The sequence below is a fragment of the Peromyscus eremicus genome, chromosome 1 (assembly GCF_949786415.1).
Source record: "Peromyscus eremicus chromosome 1, PerEre_H2_v1, whole genome shotgun sequence".
Lineage (NCBI taxonomy): Eukaryota > Metazoa > Chordata > Mammalia > Rodentia > Cricetidae > Peromyscus > Peromyscus eremicus.
The window spans coordinates 35,559,842-35,584,201 of NC_081416.1; the positions used below are offsets into that span (position 1 = coordinate 35,559,842).

General features: G+C 46.0%; 1 protein-coding gene across 1 annotated transcript in view; it reads right to left on the reverse strand.

Annotated features, from left to right (window-relative positions):
* Window positions 1-22,831, reverse strand: part of Smarca2 (SWI/SNF related, matrix associated, actin dependent regulator of chromatin, subfamily a, member 2) — a 172,882-nt gene extending 150,051 nt beyond the window's left edge. The window contains 3 exon segments of the mRNA XM_059259437.1: window positions 4,157-4,283; window positions 8,292-8,557; window positions 22,702-22,831. Coding sequence (XP_059115420.1) covers window positions 4,157-4,283; window positions 8,292-8,516 — 352 coding nt within the window. The 5' untranslated portion in view covers window positions 8,517-8,557; window positions 22,702-22,831.
* Window positions 22,832-24,360: the final 1,529 nt, after the last annotated feature.

Consider the following 24,360-nt stretch of genomic DNA (forward strand, 5'->3'; position numbering starts at 1 on the left):
GAGAGTGAATAAATTTAACAATACCCCCCCCCCATAAGAATTGGTGTTCTTCTATTGGTTGCTAAGAAATGGAATACCATGTGGGGAACTCCTACCACGGAGGAAGACTGCTGGGTCTCAAAACCCAAATCCCTACTTCATGAGGGGCCATACATCACCAGGACTGGGTTCTAGTTAGCTGTCTATGTAAGTGAGCCACGGAAACCTCCCTGAAGCCAGCCTGTTAGATTAGCAGAAATATTCCAACAATGAATAGGGTATCAGTAAGATTCTTAACTTTTGCTATTAATATCTTTCCTTGTTAAGGACGCTGACATCCACCCTTTAAAAGTAAGCTGGCATAAAACGGATTGTTCACTACACACCTTTCTTGCCAACTCTGAACTGGCTACAAGAAGGAAAACTTCTTTACCACAGAAACTTACATTCTCACGGTAGGAAGGTACGACACGGGGTGAAGATGAGTCTTCTGCTGCCCACCCGGTCTCACTCGTCTCCTAAGTTGTCAAGTGTAAGTTCATCCACAAGTCACAGAAGGCCTGGCACAATGGACTAACACACTGGACAAACTCATATAAACTCAACTTTATGAGGCAGCTTATTAAACCACTGTTTTAAACTATGAATAAGGCTTTGCTATGAGGTGGAGCCAAGAGCAAGATGATGTCACAAAGATGAGACAACTGCAGTGAAGAGAAAATAAGACGAAAGAGTTTGTATCTAAAACATACCCCAAAGGTCTACATGTTGGACGCAGGTTTGGGCCTCAGCTTGGTACAACTGGTGAGTGGTAGAGCTTTAAGGAGGTGGTGTCTACCGGAAGGAAGCAAAGTAATCAGGGGTGTGCTACTGACTGGGATAGCAGGACCCCGATTCCTTCCTGTCTCTCTGTGTCTTTGCTTCTGGGGTGCTATAAGGTAAGCAGGCCTGCTCTACCCCCTTGATCTTTTTATAATGTATTTTGCCATCTCAGGCCTAAGTTCACAGAGCCAAGGTGGACTGAAACATTTGTAACTGAACCAAAATAAACTTTCTCTCCTTCTAAGTGGATTGTCTGGAATATTTTGTAACAATGATGCAAAGCCAACCAACTAACACTGGCCACTGAGAAGTTACAGGAAAGTATTAATAAGTTTGACAAGAAGAACCTGACAGAATACAATTCATATTGCAGGATCAGCCCATACAGGAAGACATTTTACCTCACATTTGATCAAAAGAAACTGGGGGTGGAAAGAAATTATTCCCCAGGATTTACAGAAGATGTTAATAGAATCATTCTGTCACTGCGACATTAAAAATGTGACAGTGACTCAGCTACAGAGAGGGATTTTTTTCCTACATGAGTAGCATCCCATAAAACCTGAGGAGAAACAGAATCTAAACGGTGCATTGGCATTACATATTTTGGTAATTATCCTTAGTTGAGAAAACAGAGGGAAGAAATTGCCTCCGAGTGAATATGCATTTGCGTGAAGACGACACTGTGGATGCAGATGTCACTCTTTTGGAAGTTTGATTTGATTTACTCATCCAAAAGTGTCACAAAAATGGCAGTTTTCCTTCACTAGACTTCAAGAGTTACTATATCTTCAGTTTCACCTTGCCTTAGAGAGAAGCAATAAGCTCTCTCTCTTCTATTAATAATCCCAAACTTTTTAAATACCAACTTTATATGTATTATATATATATATATATGTATATATGTACACACACACACACTCTCGCTCGCTCGCCTATAAAGGCCTTCTCAAGCCACTGTGCTAAAAATAAACAATGTTATCACTGGGACCATCAGGTACACAATTAAGTATTTACTGAGGGAAATGGTTCTGCCTTCTAACCAATAGCCTAAAGTCACTTAGTATGGACTGAGCTGGTTAAGGCTGGCAGCCTTCTGATCAACACTGGACCTCTCTACATCTGTGTGTTTAGAAAAAAGTTTCCACTTCTTTTGGGACTTTTAAGATGCACACTATTACCAAGTTGAAATTTTTTTTAGATCATTACTTAGATTAGAAATACATTATACCAATATTGCTTTATTTAAACACACACACACACACACACACACACACACACACCTTGAAATAATCTACTCCCCAGTCTACAGTACACTTTACTATTGTACTAATTACATGCTAGTTCTGACTCCACTGACTGAATGTCCTCCCAATAACTGATGTAATTTATATAAAAACTGAGATCTATTTAAAAATGTTAGTTGATGAGTGTATCATTTGTTTCTGTATCTAATGGAGTAGTTTACTGAGTGTGTGTAGAGTCATGTACTGGCTCTCCTGCCAAGCATTAGAGATCCAGAGGTAAATAAGATACGGTTAAGGTGAGAAGTAGAGCCACACTATCAGAGAATTTTTAGGAGAAATAAATGTGACACTGTTCTCAATTATGACATTCAGGTGTCTTCATTCATTTGTTCAGGAGCTTTCACACGGTATCACTTCTAGATGTGGAACAATGCCAGGAGCAGAAAAAAGTTCAAGCATCTGGCTTTAGGAGTCAATGGCATGTAATCCATCCATACCTTCCAGGTGCTAAAACTGAGGTCTCATTATGACTGTGAGCACACGTGGCCCCTTAGAATTTAAACAATGAACCTAGAAGTATCACCACAATTCATTCTCAGTAGTCCTGAGTCCAACTTTTCCTTCCTGTCCTTCAAAAGGCCTCAATCCTTCACATCATTTTTCTATAAGGTCAAGATTTCATGAGTCATCTTGCCTACCAACAAGATTCACATCAGATCCCGGGATGGTCAAGACTGCAGATAATAACATAGGGACACCCTGATGTCAGCCTCCATGACCGCTTACTTCTATTTCAGAAAGAAAACATCTGTGAATGTGTTTCTCTAAATCTTCACAGCCAAGTCTTTCCACGGTGGATCTGACTGTAAATAAATGGAGGAAAACTTAAACAATTACAGGGACGTATGTATGACACAAACCACAGGTGTCCCAGAAGAATATCCACATACCAGTGTCAACTGGCACTAGATTAATGCATGGCCTTCATGTGTAAAAATGACCAAGTGATGATTCTGAAATCAGGCTACGGTGTACTTTAACGTCTCTGAAGTACCTTAATATCCCTTCCATAGAGAAGGAAGGAGACATGACATGAAGGACATGAAGGAGAAGAGAAAGTCACATATTGATTACCTATGGTCGGGGGTTGAATTGTGAGCGCTGCTCCCCACAAAGAAATATACATTGACATCCTACCCTCTAAACCTGTGAACGCTACCTCATCTGGAAATAGGATCAATGTAGATGACACCAAATTAAGATGAAGTTATACTAGATTAGGGACCATCTTGACCCAAATATCAAAGAGGAAGAGCTGAATACAGGGACAGACAGTGAAAATGCCTTGTGGTGATGAAGGTGGAGACTGGAGTGTTTCCTGTGTAAGTCTAGGAATGCCAAGGTTCACTGGGAATCAGCAGGAGCAGGGGAGGAGTCTTCTCTGAAACCTTAAGAGACAGTAGTCTCTCCTGACACCTTGGTCATGAACTTTTAGCCCTCAGATCTATGAGAGGATAGATTTATTTTGGGCCACTAGGTTCAGTTACTTGCTACCACAAGCCTAGGAGTCCACTGAGTCACTGAACAGGAATGGGAGGTGGTTTCGCTGACAGAAAACATCACCTTTGACCCAGTGTCTAAGTGTCAACTCAAGGGTCACAGGGTTTTAGGTCATCTTACTTTTACATCTATGCTGTTGTTGACAGAGAGATCTAGATTTTTTTTCTTGTCCTTATCAATTACTAGCTATGTATACTCAGAGAAATAATGAATTTACTAAACTTTAGCTCCTCCAATTACGAGTTAGGAGTGACATCATTTGCCTTACAAAATCACAATAAAGACTCTCAATAAATGACATGAAGCTCTGTAGAGTGTACTCAGATGCATTGTGTTGATAAAATTACTAGGACTTTGAAAATAAAATTACCCAGATGAATAATAATTTTTTGTTGGATGAAGAGGGTGGCAGATTTCTCCAGAGAAAGAAAGCTAACTGGATTTAACCATCTTTAGACACACAGGTTAAAGCCATAATTAAATTACCACTGGGAAAGACTGAAATAGTATGGTCTGAAGACAAAATCCAGTGTGCAGAGGACACAAACCTTGGCTGTGCTGATCCATTGGGCTCTGGGGAGGGCCCATTCCCGGGTGTGGTGGGCGCATGCTGGTGCCCTTCATGGATCCACAGTGGTCGTCTACAATCCCCTTGTCATGTATCACATCCATGGGCTGAAACACATAAAAGGCATCCGTTAGACACCTCTTTAAGGGAGGGTATTTCTAAGAAGACTAGCAAAAGATATATCTCTCCAGTCTTTAATGATATGACACAATCATTTACTATGTATTCCATCGTCTTATATAAATTTATATACTTCATAGATAAAAACAATAGTAAGAAAGATTACACCAATAGGATCAGCAAAACCATCTCTAAGTCAAAAAAACGAGGCTTTAAAAACTGTTGAATTTCATTCTTTGGCCAATGTTACAATCTGTTTTTAACTTGCCAATTAAAAAAAAAAATAAAGTACCGTTCACAGGGTAGACAAATATTACTCTCTCATACCTCTGTAAATAGTCTTGAAACCTGTTACATACTGAACTTATCCTGGAGTCCAAATGAAGGCTACATGAAATGTCTGAGGTGACCTATTTTTCTGGTAATTTTCTTCACTGGATGAATGAACTAAGGAAAGTTAAAAAGTTCAACCAGAAGGTTCCATGGCAGTTGGGAAGGAGAACATACGGGGCCAAGAAGCAAAGGGGGGTGAGTACTGAAAAGGAGGGTGTGAAAGCAGTGGGGGGGGGGATACGCTGCAGAAGGAGGAAACAGAAGAGGCTAAAGGCACAAGCTGGAAATGAGGACCACGCACAGGGGCTGGACATGGGACCTGAGGCCCAGAGCGGGAGAGACAGACAATACAGCGCTATTGAACTGATGTTAATCCAATCCAGAATCAGGCAATGGAGCATGTGTTTGGAAAAGGAAAAGTCTATTCTTCCCCCAAACTGTAATAGCCATTTTCAAAACAGCCTGGAAGGAACATTTCCAAGAGTTTATAAAAACCAAATGACTTCAAGCAAGAAAGTATGAGTGTTTGCAGTTTTGGAGAAAAGAAAGTTAATTTCTGCAGAGTCAAAAGCACGCACTTGAAAAGAGGGAAATTTTTACCATAAAGAGGATGTTCAGAAGAAAAATGGGAAGAATCTGGTATAAAGAGTGTCACTGAGTCTGGTAAGTAGTAATAATAGAGAGGAAATCAAAGCCATGCAGCAGATGTATTTAGGCCGCTTGTTTACTTATTTTCAGTGATGTTGAAAAGCGAAAAGCTGAAGCTCAGAGGGAGATGAAGGAGGAAGACAAGGAACCCAGCCGCCTGAAAAAAAAAAATGAAGAAAGTGATGGCGGCGGCATCTGGCCAGCAGGTGTGCGATCCGAGTTCACTCAGGTCCTCTGGCAGAGAGCTAACTGAGGGGCTGCAAGGGAGGGAGAGCAGGATGGCAAGACCTGCAAGGCTCAAAAGGGAAAAGTGCCAAGCTCACAGGCAAGAGAAACACAAAACAAAAAGGAGTACCCAGGAGTGTAGAAAATATGAGACAAAAGCCATGGGCCAGAAGAGATGACAACCGATAAAACTGCCCAATAGCAAAGCAGGGCAGGACCGACCCTCACCCACACACTTATTTTTTAAATGCTTCGATCACAAAGGTTAACTAAACACATCCTGAACATTTTTTTTCCTTCATTTGGAAGGTGGTGAGGCCTTGACCCTCAGGTCATCCCAAGGTTCTGTAACACACAGAGTCTACAAAGGGCAGGGTAGATCTAGAGGATATCCCCAAAGTTAACACGGCATGAGATGATTCAGTGACTTCAGTACGTCAAGATGTCACCCCATAATATGCTAGGGGAAACAAGAGGCTTTAGTTCTGTAGATATTTGACAAAGCAAACACGGATTTTTTTTTTTTTTTTTTAAAGTAGGGTAGCCAGGCATGACAACACAGACTTGTAATCCCAGGAGACCAGAGATGGAAGGAGAACAGGAGGTCAAGGCCATTCTGGGTTACATAGTGGTGTCAAGGCCACCACGAGTTACATGAGACTCTACCACAAACAAACAATGGAAAAGGGGGTATGCAAACTTGGGGATACTACAGAAATACATTCTTAAATAAAAAGAGGATGTTTCAGAGTAATAAAGAGAGGCAGTATGGTTCTATGATTAGAAAAAAACCCACACCTGTCTATGCATACCAGTGCTGATACTGTACCTTTACCAAATATGGAAAAAGTAAGGTGTGGAATGCACATACACCTGTTTCCCTGGGTAATTAGCTCATTTATCTTGGTACTGTTCCACTTTTCACAATAAGCACATACTACTTTTCTGATCTGGAAATCATCAGATAACTTTTTTTTAAAGTAGACCTTCCCTTTGGGGTTCTAACGCCCTACACCTTGAAAACGACCTGAAGTCCTGTAAAGTGAGGGAAGACCCACCCCTTTCCCTGAAGATGCTTTTGTTTCAAGTAAGTGTCTTCTAGCACTTGTCTACTGTGATGGATAACTGTGTGTCACCTCAACTAGACCACAGGTCTCCAGATACGTGGTAAGCATTATGTCTGGGTGTGTCTTCGAGGGGTTTCCAGATGAAGTTAGCATTTGAATGTCAACTGAAGCAAGCAGAGTACCCTGGCCTGTGTAGCAGGCATCATCCCAAATTCACGCAGAGCCTGAAGACAGCAATAGCTGAAGGTCAGGAGCAGGTCTGTTTTCTCCTGACCTAGGCTGCTAGTTGCTCTCCTGACTTTCCACTAGAGCTTACAGGATTCACTTTTCTGATTCCTACCGGCTCCTCTGGGTCTCCAGCCTGCTGACTGCAAACTGTGTGACTTCTCCAGAGGCCAACTCCTCAGGATAAATCTCTCATACGCCATTGGTTCTGTTTCTCCAAAGGACCCGGATATATGTGCTGCATGTACAAGGGGCAGCCCCACACGTGATATCATCCACATGAGTTTAAAGCCTGCACTTGTCTCATGAGGCAAGACCTTTAGGAAATATATGATGCCCTTATTGGTTTTCTTTGCTTTGCTAACCTTGAAAGCAAATAGTCAAAGAGGAACTTTCTTTCTCAAAAAGGCTGTCTTTAGCATCTCCTCGAAGGGCTCAATGCCAAAAGGTACTAATGTGGCCATCCTCATAGCATATATCTCATAAAGAAAGGATCGCTAGGAACCATAATAGAAATGAACAAGCAGATCTTCTGAACGAGAATAAGGCTGCTTCACAGAGACAGAGAATTCCCAAGATTCCCCACTGCGGCTCACTTGCCACACTAGAGACTGAACTGAGACTCTGGAGCCAATCTGAGCTATCTATCTATCTCAAGAAACCAGTCAAGAAAAAATTCCCTAGAAAATATTTAATTTTAATAAAGTCATTTGAAAATATACTTTCTAAAGATTTTATTTGTGTATGTGTGTACATGTCTGCGCACGCACGCACGCACGCACGCACGCACGCACGCACGCATCATGCATGCCACACATGAGGATGCCTGAGGAGTCCAGAAAAGGAGGACAGGTCATTGGAGCTGCAGTTCCAGGTGAGTGTGAGCTGCCCAATGTCAGTACTGCAAGAACAGCAAGCAATCTTAACCACTGAGCCATCTCTCCAGGCCCTGAAATATCTTTAGAAAAAGACTTGGACCTTTCACTCTGAAAGATCTCACCTTATCAAATAAATTTCAAGATTTTTAGGGAAGAACAATTTTCAATACATTGATTTATGGATGATTAAGTTATATGAGAGACGGACGGGGGAGTCTTATTTACTAATGTACTTACTCACCAAGACAAAATACCTGTAACCCACTAGTCCCCAAATTTGCTCACATCGTATGGTAGACCTTCGTATTTTTTTTTTAATACATCATTATTACTGGGCCATCTGTAACAGTGAAAATACAGCAAAGGCAGTGTGTTTTAAATTAGTTTGGGGAGGGTTGTTTTTGCTTCTTAAGACAGACTCTCCTTACATAGTTCAGGTTGGCCTCAATCTCCCAAGTACTGGGATTACAGGAATGTTTTTAATAACACGCAAATTAACACAGATTTCTAGCTAGATCTTCATGTTAACAACAGGAGAAAGCAGGAAAAGTCATCAGGAATGCTACCCAGCCATGCCTAGGAAGACACACGAAGTGGGAAAGAGCTCGCACAACCTTACCTTATGCATCTGATGCATGCCTTCCTGGGGGAAGTCTGCAGAGCCCATTGTTGACATAGGATGGGAGACACTGGGGGGTCCAGGACTGGGTCCCATCATGCTGTGAACAGAACCTGGGGATGGTCCTGGTCCTGGACTAGGCCCCAGAATTGGTCCAGGAGAGGGTCCAGGCCCTGGTGAGGGCCCAGGATGGGGCATTGCAGCTGGGTCTGTGGGTGTGGACATCTACTTCTCCTGGCTCTGCCAGTCAGCAGAGTGACACTAAGCTGGAGAGGGGGATAGAAAAGAAAAGAAAGGAATGTTTTAAACATGATGTTAAGATCAAATAAAACAGTTGTTAGAATTTGATGGTGCCATTTCTATAACTAACATCAAACAGAATTACCCTGTCTCCTCCAGATGTTTGAATGAATGTGATATATATCCCTGGGCCCCAGTCTTTATGAAGACCACTTGTTTTAAGAAACACATACTCTAAGTGATTCCCCAGGAACATAAATCATCCAGGATACAGAGAGACTCAGTGGAGCAACTGAAATGTAACCCATAAGCAGAATCTAAACAAGTCTGAAATTTATGACTAAACACAACAGACACTCTCCATTATAGACTGGCTTAGACACCTTAGAAGTCATTACGTGCAAACCCCACCCACCCCCCAACCCCCAAATCACTGGAATAGAAAATCCTTTACAAATAAGTACCCAGCCAAGACTCGTTTTCATAAGCCAACAGGCAATAAAAACTTCACAAAGAATTCTAGATCGCTAAAGGGGCGGAGGGAGATACAAGTCCATCAGTTGATAATAAAAAGAGAAGTCCCAATTACAGAAAAAGAAGAAAGAAAGCCGGGTGGTGGTGGCATGCCTTTAACCCCAACACTTGGGAGGCAGAGACAGGCTGGTCTCTGTGAGTTTGAGGCCAGCCTGGTCTACAGAGCAAGTTCCAGGACGCCAGGGCTACACAGAGAAACCCTGTCTTGAAAAAAAACAAAACAAAACAAAGAAAAGAAAAGAAGCTATGGGGATCATACAAGTACAGGTTCAAACACACTCAGACACAATTACTAGGTAAGTTCTTGATGCTTCTTGGAGTCAGGTAACACAGTACATGCCAAAACAAAACCAACAAATCCCAAACTACCACTGTCTGAATGCCTTATCTACCCACCACATCTACTGGGCCGGAAGTAATCAAAATGGACAAAGACAACTTAGCCTCCTCCCAGACAAGTCACAGAACCCAAGGTTTGTGCTAGGCCCCTGGTCAAAGACGCCAGAGGGTAGCTGCCAGTGTTTAGGGATGGACATTCTGTTTCTCCAGACTTAACTGAGCACTACTCTGTCACCCAGCCGCCAAGCCTTCCTGCCATTCCCCCACTAGGAAATGACTGACTGAGTCACTGCACCTTGGATAACTAACGAGTCAAAATGAGTAAATCAGATGTTTTCCAAATTCCCATAGAGATCAGCGATCCTAGCAACACAGCTGAATGCCACTATAATAATCCCTGTTCCATGTTCAGGAGTTGTCCGGCAGGCACACATGGACAGGAGGGAAATATTTTTGTTGTCAACCTCACAGAACACAGAATGGCACCCACACCCCCCACCACCACCAAGTGACTCCTTTACCTACCATGTAATGGCAGGGGTATAATTAGACTAGCAGCCTAGTCATCCAGAACAGAGCTCCTTCACAGTGAAGAGGGAGGTGAAGAAAAAGTATAAAAGGCCACATCAGCTCCATTCCTGTTCACTTACTGAATCTCCAGACAGCAAGGCCCAGGAAGGCAGAGCCTTGCTCTTCAATACTGTGTCCCCAGTACCTTCAATCTGTATGCATTACCGGCTCAGAAAATACCTGCTAATAGTCAGGCATGGCAGTTCACATACACCTGCAATACCAGCACTTGGGACACCGAGGATGGACCACTGAGAAATCTAGGCCAGCCTGGGCTACAGAGTGAGACCGAATCACAACATGAACACAAACAAAAACTGGGTGAATAAACAGCAAGCAAAATGTCAAGGGAAAGTAGATTCAATTAATTTTGTAAATCAAAACTAAAGAATAACCAGCGTTTGAGGTGTATAAATAAAGAAATTTTTAAAGGGTAGGCAAAAACATAAGCCACTCTGGTGAACAAATTGAAGTCAAAATGGGAACTCAATGTAAGTACTTACTCAAACAGAGAAGAGTCTGGGGTGAATTATAACCTTAAATACCCTAAGAGCCAAGTGTTATTTATTTTTTGTGATTAACAAAGCAGGTGGAAATAATTTCTGTGTTTGCCTTCCACCTACCTCTCACACAAACACAAACATGTTCGGTCAGCATTTTAAACTTAGGAAGCTGACGTCAATTCATGGGCACTACAAGTTATAATGTTCTGCCATGTATATCAACAAACTGATACACCCCTTCATTTTTTAGTGAATTAAAGGAAATTACTTAGTTCCTGTTATGGTTTGTTGTAAAATCGGCTTCAGTAGGTATTTTGGTAATATAGTACAAGTTTGAACAATGAAGACACAAACTCTCAGGTTAGCCTGATATTCCTACCGCTTGTTTTACATTTTTAATATGTATAAATCCGTGACTGCATTCTGCATGTATTATTACTTTCATTTGGAATCTCTGAGATGTTGTAAAACACACAACTCCAAACAAATACTCCTCTTTTTTACAGAAACTAAAACTTCTTATGAGGAAAAGTATATTTGCATGGAAATGGGAGGCTTTGGAGCACATTAAGTGGAATGTTAATATAGGAACATGTTACATGTAAACTAAGAGATAGAGATTCCGCAGACTCATGGAGGTAATGAGTGTATAGGTCTAAGAGAAGCAGCATAGTTTAACCCTGGGTCATGTGACTAGGGAATGGTAAAGATCTAGACTCTCAGAACTCAAAGGTGATGATGGCTAACCTCAAATGGAATCCAGAGATCTGATTTCTGTCTTAAGTCTATACCCTGGAGCACTGGAAAGGTCCTTTCCCCGATGGGGTCCCTTGGCTCTCTCTAGGCTTAGGATGGGAGTATCTCAAGTGACCTATCTATCTATCTATCTATCTATCTATCTATCTATCTATCTATCTATGACTTGGCATCTACCATTATCCAGAGGAACTCAAAGTACTCATCTAATCCTGTGCTTGACAGAGCTCCTGAATGGGCTTCTATGCTAAAACCAGGATTGTCCATCACTCAAGTCCAGACAGGAAGAAGATCTCACAAAGCTAAGGCCAGTAGTCCTAGGCTTATTCTTCTTCTACATTTCTGCTGGCAACTCTAGTCTGTAGTTCAAATGCACAACGGCACAATCTTATATTATTATAAAGACACTTAGGGCTCTAGATTCCAGAGGCACAAATCTCAAGGCAGAGAGCGTGTTATCACCGAGTCAGCAATGGGAGCTTCAAGGCTAGCCTGGCCAACTCCTCTTCCCCCTTGTGTCCACTCAAATCTTTGCCCCTTTCATCCTTCTTCAAAGCTCTAGACAGCAGGGATAAGGGGCGAGGTGGTCCCAGGAGCACAGTGGAGGAGGAGCAGAGCTCAGTCTGGGTGATAGTTTGACCAAATCATGAAACCGACAGTCTATTTTCATTTTCTGTTGGGGACAGGGTTTTGCATTGTCTCAGAAGGGAACAACGATGTGGCTAATACAGTGAAGGGAATATTCCTGAAGGAGAGCGCAGCTGCCACCCATACACAGGCAGTGCAGCCCCCTCCCCTCCCTGCCATGTTACCCTCTGCCTCAGACTAGGGCTCCCTGAGGGCCAGGCCACTGTGTTCTTGGCAAGAATTCTTCAGCTGTACACCCTGTCTCCTTCGCCCAGACATTCTTGACTTTACAGTTGGGGAGTGTGTCCTTTTAAAAGTAAAAGGCCATGGCTGCACTTCCCACCAACTCCAAATCCCACAGCCATCAGCCCCAGTCTCCCTCTTCCTACCCGTCTCCTGGTGAAAGGCTCGGCACCTCCATCGGCACAGTAAAAGGAGTTCAACTTTATGGAATTTTAAGGGCCACCACTTCAACTGTGACAACCCAGACAAAACTGAAGACTCCAGCGGAACTGCAATCCAGGAAATTCCAAGGACCTCCATGTGGGTAGTAGGATTTAAGCACACCTAATGTGCTTCATAATCATTCCGATCCCTTGAATTAAGGAGACAGGGTGTCAGGCTCCCGTCAAAAAGGTGAAGGCCAGAAGCCCGGAAAGAAGAGCCTGTCTCGTCCAAGGTCACATGGGTCACGGGAGCAAAACTTCTCATAGAACACTTTATCCTTTGACTCTGCGTGCACTGACCAAGCAGGGCATCTACCAGGGCAAGCCTATCGCCACCCAATTAAGGCTAGTTGAGTCCTCTGCTTTCCTGCGGAGTTTAGGGAGTTAGGGAGTGGAGAAAGCCGCAATCCTGAGTGAACACGTGTTGTTCACAAAGGCATGGCCATGTCAAGTACCCCATAGTCCGGGGCTCAGAGGGATGCCAAAGTCTTTCTAGGGGAGCCTGGTGCAAATAATGACTATGCAGAAGACATTCACCATAGCTTTCTCTCCCTGACCCCAGGTGCTTCTAGCCTCCAGATTGCCTCCCTTCAGAGACTGTTTCTACTGAGCTTAAGTAAACCTGTCTCCTTGATCCAGCTGGGTACCATAAACCCTGCTTCCTTGTTTATCTGTATGTAATAACCCCACCTCGTTGTCCACTGTATTCAACAGCACTGCCTCTCTGTTCAGTTCTATATACTAAACATGTCGACTGTCCTGGGTGCCAGGGTTTCTCCAGAAGAGAGCCCAGTCCACTCCATCCCAGCCTCCTATCTACGTGTTGTCTCCCATCTCTTCATCCCCTTGCTGCCCCAGTTGGGTCCAAAATCCCTGAGAGCCGTACAAGGATATGCCAGCTGAGCTCCTGTGCCCAGCACGACAACCATCACCTCCATCTTCTCTTTACTGCTTTGGAGGCAAAGGAAAGGGATGACGGGGATTCCTAAGGACACAATCAGGAGAAGATCCACTGGCCAATCCCCGGTCTTGACCACACTGATTTCGGGATTGCATGCCTCGGCTTGATCCTGGCAGCTCTGAAATGTGTTCCACTGCTGGGCCAGACAGGAGGAGAACGGGAGACAAAGAACAAGGATGGAAACAATGGCGCAGGTGTTTTGCAACAGTTAAGATTTGGCTGGGACAATATATTTATTTATCAAGGGATGAAGTACAGAGAAGTCAAGCCCTAAAGAGATTCCGAGTTGGAAACATCATTACCCAAAAGTGTTATGAGACTTAGCCCAACACCCAAGGATTCATTTTTATGTCTTTACTCTCAATTCTACTGAGTGTCTCAGGCAGAGGGCAGTTACGGGGGACAATAGGGACGGGGATGGAAACACACACCCCTAATAGGAAACTTAGGCATAAAAGGCAACAAGAGAAAAAGGTGGAAGATCATCCAAAACTAGTATGGGTCCAGCTAACTGTCTCCAAGGCAACGGGGGTGGGGTGGGGGGAATGACACCCAAGGAGGAGGAAAAGACTTGGGGAAGGGTTAGTGGATATACAAACACACACAAAAAATAAAATCTTCTAGAAACTAGAAGAGTCGGGGAGTACTCACTAACTTGGACAACACCCTCTAAACTGCCCTTCACCAGAGCTCCTAAGGAAGCTTGGAGACAGCCCAAGACTCCAGCCAATCTTTCCCACAGCTCACTTTACAGGAAGACTTTGAGGGCCAGGCTAAAGGTGGACCATCATAAATAAGAACTTAGTCCCAAGTCTAAGAATAACTCAGCCTTTGCCAGCATTCTGGCTGTTACAGGAGAGCGATAAGGCTTGGGAGATAAGTCAAGATAAGGGTCCTTTTGTGTCTGTCCTTTGATTCAGAAGTCTCTGGTCAGAAGGGCTGCTTGGCTTTTTGTTCTACATAGCCTTCTCTCTAAAGGAACTGAACTCCTTCACAAGGAGTAGCCACTTGCCTAGAATCAGACAGAGCACACCATTAGTTTTGGTATGTGAGGAATACCTAGGATGTAACAGGCAATAAGTCTACCAGGAGCCTCTTGCTCAGAAGCCAAGGTGGTCTGCCCCATAGTTACACATCCTGGAGGCCCATTCTGCCGCTTGGCCTGAGAAGTACAACTGTAAACAGTTCCAATATAATTTGTGATGGTGATACCAATCATACTGTGCCTAAAGCTAATGTAAGTTGTTCCACCCAAACCCTAGAAAAGCATTGAAAACACATTCTCATGGTTATTCATGTTGGCTTGCCATTCATTTCAAAGGCATATATGTTTTAAGAAGTGCTTGGATGAGAACTTTTTTGTTCACTGGGCTTCTGTGAACTTTCTTTCATCTTTCCATCAGGGAAACAAATTTAGGACATGCCTGAGCTGCTGCCCTGCCTTTAAATAAACTGCCTTGGGACCGTCCTTGCCCAGAGTTAGACCTGGCAAAGGCCGGGAGGAAGCTCGGTGCACAGAGAAAATAACAACAAACTGTGCTGGACACATTAGTCGCTCCCCCACGCCCCCACCCCCCCACACACAAACACTTCACTACTACCACCACCCCATCCGCCATCCTCCCTCACTCTCTTGGGCTCGGGCACTGCCTGGGCCGGATCCTGGCTTCACCTTTTCATCTCCACAGATCCTGAGTTACCTACCACCCCACAACAGTCCTCCACCTATGATGTACGCTAAACCACACTAGTGAGGCTATACCACACTAGTGAGGACCGACGTTTCCACACAGGAAAAAAAACGTCTTATAAAGGGTGTTTATCAGGCAATCCAAAATGTAAGAGGCCCCTTCAATACAGAAACAAGACACTTCTCTAATCTGAGACTCACAGAACAGAACCAAGCAAGGGCTAACTCACTCCTAAAATCCATGTGAGCACATACTGCTAGGCTGTTGGCCATAAAAAGAAACCAGCCGATCAAACCATCAAACACTAGATTCAAAGTGGGCATCCTGAAGTGTAACCAACCACTCCGGCATGTTGTGTACACGCCTGTCCTTCCCAGACGTGTAAAGGCTCTTTCCCGAAGCGATCTCATCCTAGGATGCTGATAACAATCAATGGTTGCCGCTTCATTCTCTGTTAAGACAATTTCGTCTATACACTGAAAATAATTTGTTTTTGAAAGTATGAAATGCATGCCTTAAAATCTGGCTGGCAGGCTCACTTTTACTTAGGAGCAAAACTCAACATGTAGGCTTACATGCAGAGTGTGATGGACAGCCTGGTGGCACTGGGGATGAAACCTGGAAAAATGAGCCTAACGTGTACATGTTAGGCAATCCCTGTACCACTAAAGTACAGCCCCAGCCCAGCTGATCTTTAATATGCCCAACATTCCCTGGCTGACACAGTCACAATCAGAATTCAACAATGAACCCTTCCAGCCCACTGCAGTACAAATTGACAGTTGCCATTTATGAGTCTGTCATCAACAGGTCCACTGAACCTCTTTGGGTTTCAAGCTCCTTACCTACCTCAGATGCACACTGGAAAGCCAGCATCAAGCTTAGTTTTGGAGGAACTAAATAAAATATAAGGTGGGCAGACACCTTGTGAGCTTATCCATAGACAGATGCTCATTACTGTCAGGATCGCTATAAGATCTTCCATTCTCACCGTGAACTTGAATATACAAACAGGTCAAAACAGGTACAGTGGTCTTCCCAAGGCTTGTGCAAGCTTAGTCCCTGTGACCTCAGGCTTTCTTCTGATCTCAGGTGACCTGCATCCACCACCTCCATCTTTGCTCTGTTCTTCCACAACCCTAACCCTTCTCTAAGATTTTATCTGTCCCATGAAGTCAAGAGAGCTGTTCCTGATCTCTCTCTGTCACAGAGCTCAGCAGGTCACTTGCTTCTCCTGTGTTTAGATGCTGGGGTACATTCTGGAAAACACATCACTTCTTACTGACCACTGGTTTGTTTTTGTTTTTGTTTTTGTTTTTAACAGAAGTTTGGGCTTTGCTTAATGGCATTTCAGAACAGAACAGCAAACCACAGAATAGCTGCAAATATTTGCCAAGCTATTATGTGTCCAGTTGTTAAAAAGCCTGGGGGCAGGGGAAGCTTTCCTCCCAGACATTCAATTTCCATAGGGATGGCTCATCTCCCAGTGGGATGGCAGAAACTGCAGTATATATACCACATCCAGCAGGCAAAGAAATGTACAAGCATCCCAAACAAGAAAAGCCCAACAAGAATGCAGATCCACAGAGAACCCCCTCAGGTAACCCGAGTGCCAACACACTACAGTTCTTCACAGTTAGCTTGCTGTCTCTCCCTCCCTCCCTTCCTTCCTTTCCATAATTTTAACTCCCTAATGCAAAATCCAGTTTTTGAAAAGAAGAGGGGATTATAATTACACCTTAAAGGCCTTTAAACTATGTTCTATTTCAGCCTCAACTTCTGGGGATTCCATCCATCAGTTACAAATCTCAGACCATACTTAGACTAAACACTTTTTTTTTTAAAGTTTCTAATACAGTAGTATTTGCACAAATGTAGATCATATACTGGTATAAGACTGACGCTTACCCCCATAAAAATGCAGTATTCTTGATGCTTTAAATCGTCCAGAATTATAGCCTGAATATACCTGTCAGAATGTCCCACTGGCCTCATAGAACCAGTAAAATACCACAACTCACACCAAGTTTCCCAGAAGTCCAGAAATAAATCGTGGGCTAGGGATGCTGCTCAGTTGGCAGAGTATTTGCCTAGCATACACAAAGTCCTGGGTTCCATCCTTAGCAGAGAGTGTGGTGATACACAGCTGTAATTCCAGCAGTTCAGATATCGGAACAGGAAGACTAACAAATTAAAAAAAAAAATCAAAATCTGTACCCTATCCAATTCATCATTCTAGATGATCATGTGAGATAATGTGAATTAATGAGGTGCTTCTAGTCAATGTTCAAAGCCCTCACCATTTAGCTACTGTACTTCATTAGACCCCTTATATGTTTTGCTGAGGTATAATTATTCAAGTATTTAAACAGTATTAAAAAAACCTTAGTACTTGAAAATGCTGCTATGTCCTGAACACTTTCAAGGAAAGGTGCTAAACTAATGTGGACAAACAATAAAGTTATAATGAAACAGTAACAAAGGCATAAAGTCTTTCAAACCCTGGTTGCAAGGTCCCATTTAACTTAGTGATAAATATGCTCTTTCATAATAAATATATGATAAGGCAAATAAATACGTTATTTTATAAACTCTGGCAAGGCCTAGTGCTAGACTCTGGCACTATGTGCTATGTTCTCTGGTAAACACAAAGTCACAACTTTCTGTATAGAAAAATAACAAACAAATACCTACAACTTCCTAAACACTATACCAAATAAATTACCGGCATCTGTATTTTCTATTCCTGACTACTATGCAGTGACTCATAACTTTATTAACTGGCTAGATAGTAAAAGTTCCACACACACACAAAGTTTTTTCCCAAAGATGACAGGGAAAAAAAATCAAAAGCAACCTCCAAATATGGCCTTTCACAAGGGGCCTTTTCTCATTTGTTCATTAGAAATTACCACAGGAGGGAACTGTGACTCTCAGTTTTCTGAGACCACTCATGCCAAGGGACACACTCTCCACATCCCACAGCATCCTAAGTAGAAACAGTATGAATCAAAACTTCTGGTGGTTCAGGCTGGCTGGCACTCCTTCACAATGCTGAGCCGGGGGAAATGGTCCTCAGCGTGGTGCCTGAGATAAGTCAGTCCTCATGGCAACATGTCAAAATGTCATAAATAGTGATTTATTATTTCTCTAGAGTAGCAAAAAGCTGCTGACCTAGGAGGGTTTGACAAAGGCCTTGTTTACAAAGGAAGATTTCTAAGGGACAGAGAAAGCTGGAAACACTGGAGGACAGTGCCACTTTCATAATTTATGAAACTTCTCTGTTTACGGTCCTCCCCCAAAACACAATGAGCCTTTAAAATGAAACGTCAAAATATTAACAGTATTACAGAGTATCACAGCCACCTTCCAGAAGAGAAAGTCGAGCTTTTACCCCCACCCCTACCCCCAACACATCCTGCCTGCAGAATGGCTTATTTTAAACTTAATCAAAGAAATAGAGCTTTAAATAATTACCTGCAAAGGGCTTACCGTCTAGGTGTATTATGTCAGGAGCACTTACAAGAAGGAACTCAAGAACTAACCGTGCAAGAAGCACACTTTTATTGCGGTCAATTCTAAGCCTCAGGTGTTGGCCAGAGCACTTTTCAAGAAACTTGATGAGAAATGCTCAAAAAAAAAAAAAAAAAAAAACCCACTTTACAAAAGAACAAAAGGAAAGATCTAAGACTGCTTTGAACAGGCTCTGTGGTGAATGTTTTCTGTGAGACACCACAGTGCAGCCAGAGCCAAAGCTGGGCTCTGAGTGATACAAGAAGTCCTGAGAGAAAGGCTGCATGAGGGGGCCAGTTCCCTCCCTGCCAAAGGTTCTGACACTCCCAATGCTAACTCATTTAAAAACATTCTCTACCAATATGGCCACACTTTTCAAAGGCCCAAACAAAAAGTAGATGGACCTCCTCCACTAGGTGGATTATTTACCCCCTCAATCTACTTTAATAATTACCTTATAAACATAAGGATGTCTCTAAATCTCCTTTTTTTTCAGTAGTAAACATTTGAGGTGAAAGGGAGCTTCTTACAGCCCCCCCTTTTTTTTAACATTCTTAAGGGTTTTTTTCTTTAAAAAAATTTCTTAGTGTATATTAACTGTATAACATAATGGGTTTCAGTACGGCATTTTCATACATGTTTATAGCTGTACTTTAACCCAATTACCATCTCTAGTCCTTGGTCCCAAGTTCCCCACCCCCCAACCCCTTTTTGGGTGTCCCCTCCTCTACTATCCAAAGGCAGTATTTTAAAAACAAGTCAGCAAGCCTAGAGGAATAAAAGGGCAATTAGATTCTGAAAAGACAAAGTGTGTCTCTATTTGCATAATAATGCCACCTAAGAATCAACCCAGCCACACCCCCTAACCCTTCCCCAGCTCATACTTAGAAGTAGCCCGGAGGCCTGAAGAGTTCCTAGTGGGTAGCAACTTCAGGTGAGGCCTCACAAGCCGGAGGAAAATGTTAGTGAAAACACTGGAATGTGCATTTGTAAGTATGTGCACACATAACATCAAACCTGGGTTTTATATTAAAAAGAAGAGTTCTCACTGTCTTCTGAGTCCTGGGTGGTTTAGACAGGAATTCTGTGCTACCCAACCCCAAGCAACTCTCAAACCAACTTAGGTGTTCCCACAAGCAAGGCATACAAACCAAGTGAAAAGAAGTTTGAAAATTAACTGAAACCTTAAACATTACCACACCGCGCAATAAACAAACGTGTGTCCTTAACGTCTTCCTTATGCTCCATTGTTAAGCATACAAAGGAATACGTGCCACTGTGATGACTAGGAAGGACGCAATGATGACACCTCTAAAAAACGTGGCTAACTCGGGTCACTCTGCTTTTTCAAAAGCACCAACCTCCCTCCACCGCACTGGGGAGGAGGGGAAAAAAAGGACACAGCCTGGCAAAACTCCCCAAAAGTTATATAAACAAAGGAGGGAGAAGCCCAGTGTGGGCTTCGCACCCATGTGCTACTAAAATTACATAACACCCGGTGCAGACACTGAATGAGGAATGATTCTGCACTACACCCCCGCTCTCTCCACTCCTACACCTTCCTCCTTCGCTTTAAGCACCCCAATGCCCCGCGCGAGAGAGTGGACCGCTTGGGATGTTTCTTTTCCTAATGGAGTAAGTCCTTGGAGAGTTGGAGGCACGTTTAGGCCCGAAGTTTGAACGTGCAACAGCCGCAGAGCTCAGAGACTCTCTCCGGACCTGGAGCAGAAAGGACGGACAACGACAGCCACCCGCGAGGCCTCCTTCTCCCCCGCGCGGTGCCTCCCGCTGCAAAGTTTTCCCTGCGATCGATTGCCTGCCTGACTTTGCAAGGAAGGAGAGCCAGAGACCGGAGGGGGCCCTGCGGAGAAAGACCTAGAAAGCTCGGCGGGCGGTGGCGGTGACCGGAGGAGCAGGCTCCTTACCTGGGCTACACGGAATGGCCCGGGGCTCGGGCTGGCAGCGCCTGGGGCGGCGAGGGAGCGGGGTGGGGTGGGGCGGGGTGTATACCACTGCTTAGGCCGGTGCCCGCGGCCCTGCCCCCGCCGCCTCCTCTTCCTCCCTCGCGCGCGTCATGTCACGGCGATCAAACATGTCTGTGCGCTTCGCCGCGGTGACTTCCTGATTCTCCGCCGCTCGCGCGCGCCACGCACTCGCCCTCGCCGCCGCCGCCGCACGCACCGCCACCGCCTCCCGCCCTCTCGCCGCCAGACCCCGCCGGGTCTACGTCCTGCTCCCGGGAGGGCTCGGGCGGGAGGCGCAGCCCGCGCAGCTCGCCACGCACTGGTCCCTAGCGCACTGCACGCTCGCTCCAGCCCGCCGCCCCCTCCTGCCCCTCCACCCGACTTGTGGCCCTGCCAAACTTTTTTTTTTTTTTTCCGGGTTGATTGGTGTCCAACTTCCCTCCGCCCCCATCCCCCAGGCAGCCCCGCCAGCCCCGCGCTCACCACCATCAGTAGGGAACAGCAACCCGGATAAAAATAATAATGTAATCCAGGCGGCGGGGGCGAAAGCAAACACCCGCACTCGGCGATCTCCCGCGGGTACCGGAAACCGGCGCAAGCGCCCGGACCTGAGCGCGGGTGTCTCCTGGAGTCCGCACCGCTGCGCCCCGCCCGGCGCGGTGTCACTGCATCCAGGCTGCGCGGCCTGGTGCGGGGCACCGGGGGGCACTGTGATGGTGTGAGCTTGGTGGCTGGAGGGTGCCCAGGGGCTGGCGCGCTGGACCGGTGATTTGGGGAAGTGCATCGCGACACCTTTGCAGATGGCGTGGCCCTGTTTTGCAACGCCAACGGGAGGGGAGGTGGCCCAGCACTAGAGGGAAGGCAGGGGAAGCGGTGAACTAGGTTGGGATGGGAATAAAGCAACTCGAAAGCAGGGAGCGAAAAGGAAGGGGTGAGTGTCATCGCTGGGAGGAGGCTCCCACCGGCTCTCCCCGCCTCTCTCCTTCGCCACCCCCCCACCATTCCCTCCCCACTGCAGCCCTTTCCCTTCCCAGGCGAAAGCCACGGCCGCTACCCGGGTGCGCGCGGGTCCTGCTGTGACAGTCAGGCAGAGAGGATTATCCGGATCATGGCCTCCCCAGCCCTCAGCCGCCGCGGCTCTCCCGGGTCCCTGTGCGCCCCTGACATCCAGACCATCCCGGGCGCCCCACAGCCGCGGCTTCCGCAGCGCAAGCCAAGGAAAGACACCAAGCAAAAGAAAACAAACCCAGAGAGGGGGGAGGGCCGGCTAGCGGAGCCCTGCGGGCACCTCGGACCTCTTTCCTTGGGGCTTCCTTCCACCCCCAGCAACGGGACCCGGGTTGGACAACCGGAACTTCAATACCCCAGCCCGCGCTGCCTCCAGGTACCAGACAGGGAGGTCCGCGGCGCCACGGCCACAGCCCCCGGGCAACCCCTTAGCCTGAAGGCCTGTCACTAGTCAACATCCCCTTCCCTAGCCCGCGGGGACCTGAAGAGTGGAGGTAACACCTCCGAGCCCACAGGCACCGACTCCGCGGTAGTGGCCGCCTCCTGCTCAGTGTGCTAGCCCGGACTACTCCCGCCGCCAAGGTCTGCTCGCGTCCCCGCAGCCGGAGCCCTTTAAACAAGTCTCTGGGAGGCGAGTAGCAGCCGTGTTGGTTGGCGCCCTGCCGCCAGCTCGGGCTCTTCGCCCTCCTTTCTCGTTTCCTTCCAACTCTAATGGGGAGGATGGCTCGGGGTGAATTGTCGCTTTTCCTTCCATTCTCCCACCTCCACTCCCCCCAGACTCTCTCCTTCTCCTGCCACCAGCCCTCCCACCTCTGCTTTTAAGGGGATGGGGGATGCAACCTGGCCGAGAGTGTGTTGCAACCCCGAGTTGGCAGCTCATCGCTGTCAGCCTGCCCGGGGTCAAGGCTACGGCTTGTTGGGATTTCTTCCCCTAGCCCCCTTGAAGTAGTAATTATTACTGTTGTTATTAGAATGGCGAGGTTCGGTTGAAACTTTCTGATTTCTTCTATCGCCGCCCGGGAGCTGTCGTTAGAGCATTCCACCTGAGGCCCGCGAGGAAGAGGCGGGCTTTTTTGTTGTTGTAGCGGTTGGCCCGCCTGTTTGTTTTGGTCTTCGAGCATGCACAATAAATAATGATTAGGATAAGGATGCATAATCCGGGGCGAAGGCGGCGCGATGCCGGAGGGGTTCGGCTGCAACTGCAGCCGGGAGGCCGGAGCCGGAGAGAGAAGAGAAAGGAGTTGTAAGTTATATTTACCTTGCTCGCGAGCAGTGTGCTGGCTGAATCTTCCCTCTCTGAGTCACCCAGAGTACAGAAACAGAGGGAGCGAGGACTAGATTATGAATATGACTTCATTGATGACAGCCGTCCCCTCCTCTTCCTAAACTCGGGCTCCGCCCCGCGTCCCACCCTCGCCGCCTCCACGGGCGCCGGAAGACGCGCCGCAGTTGGCCCCGCGCGCCGCTCCTCCCTGCCCGGCCCGGCGCGGGTTGGCGGGACGCTCCTGTCACTCGCCCTGCTCAGCGACTCCGGGCTTGCGGGGGGAGCAGGGGGCGGTGTGCAAGAATGTGGATCGAGACAGCTCTACTGTATGCGTGGATCCGTGTGTGTCTGCGAGGCGCCGGCTCTCCGCTGTGTTTGTGCCTGGAGCAGAGAAACTGCGCAGGACACACAGCCAGCCCGCAGCCCTGCAGGACTCGGGCGCCGCGTGTCCCTCGGCTGGCAGTAATCTTCTGAGCTCCTCCTAGGAGTCTAGGGGAGCCCCCCGAAGCGAAGGGGAGGACAGCCGTAGTAATTGAGCGTAGTAGTTTGGGGGAATGTGGAGACCGTGCTGGAATTTAAGTGTGCCTGCGCCTGCCAGCTCGAGCCTGCAGAGAGAAAGGGAGGGGACGGCGGGGGCAGGGCTCCGAGTGGCACCAAAGCTGTTTGTGGCACAGTGTTGGCCGTGGAAAAAAAAATGGGCATTATCATACCAACTGAAACTTTTTCGACCCTCCCTCCCCCCCAAAGCTGTCATAAATCCGCGTTCTTCCCACCCACCCCCAACCCCCAGTGAAAAGGGAGGCGCACAAAGAACGAGCCTGCCAAATCTGTCTCATCCCTAAAGGACTACAAGCTTCCAAATGCCAGCGACGAGAAACAGCTGAGAGGCTGGACGCCTAGTAAATAAATAAACCCAAATAAACCCGCCTAACCCCTCTGTTTACTTCTGAAAAGCACGAAGCACTCTCACCTCCCCATCACCTGTCAGCTTTGAGTAAAATATACACAAAAATATGGGGGAGGGGACAGCCCCGTGGGGGGTGGGGCGGGAGAGTCAGGGGGCAGCTCAACCATGGGATCTGCTTTTGATTTAAAAAGGGAAATAAATCTCATTCTCTACAGACCGGAGTCTCCTCTGTCTTCCACCCCACATTTAAGACCAATTAAGGATACAAACTGCAATTTGCCTGCATGTAGTGGTTTTGAGAGCCAGGGCTTCAGCTTCCCTTGAAATACAGTACGTCAGCTGGACCCTAGGTCACTATTTGGTGAGGCAGTTTTATTTTTAGTTTTATGAAGTGTGAAAGAATGTTAGGAGATTTTAAATCAGGGGCCTATTATATTAGACTCAGATTAATGTAGGTGCTTGACTCTTAAAATTAAAACTGCTCCTATGTGGTCGTGTTATGAAAAGTATGATTTATCCCTTATTTTGCAATGTAATGGCTTAAATTAGTCATTCAAAACTGCACTGTGACTATGTAGTTGAGGATCCCTCCCACCCCTAGAGTAAAATCCTATTTTAAGATGGTTTATAATTTTACAGAATTGACTGTGTGAGCAACAGGGTCTGAAGTGCCATTCTAAGGATGCTCAAGCTTCAGTACTGGGTATGTTGATGGCAAGGAGCAATGGGAACAAATGTCAGATTCA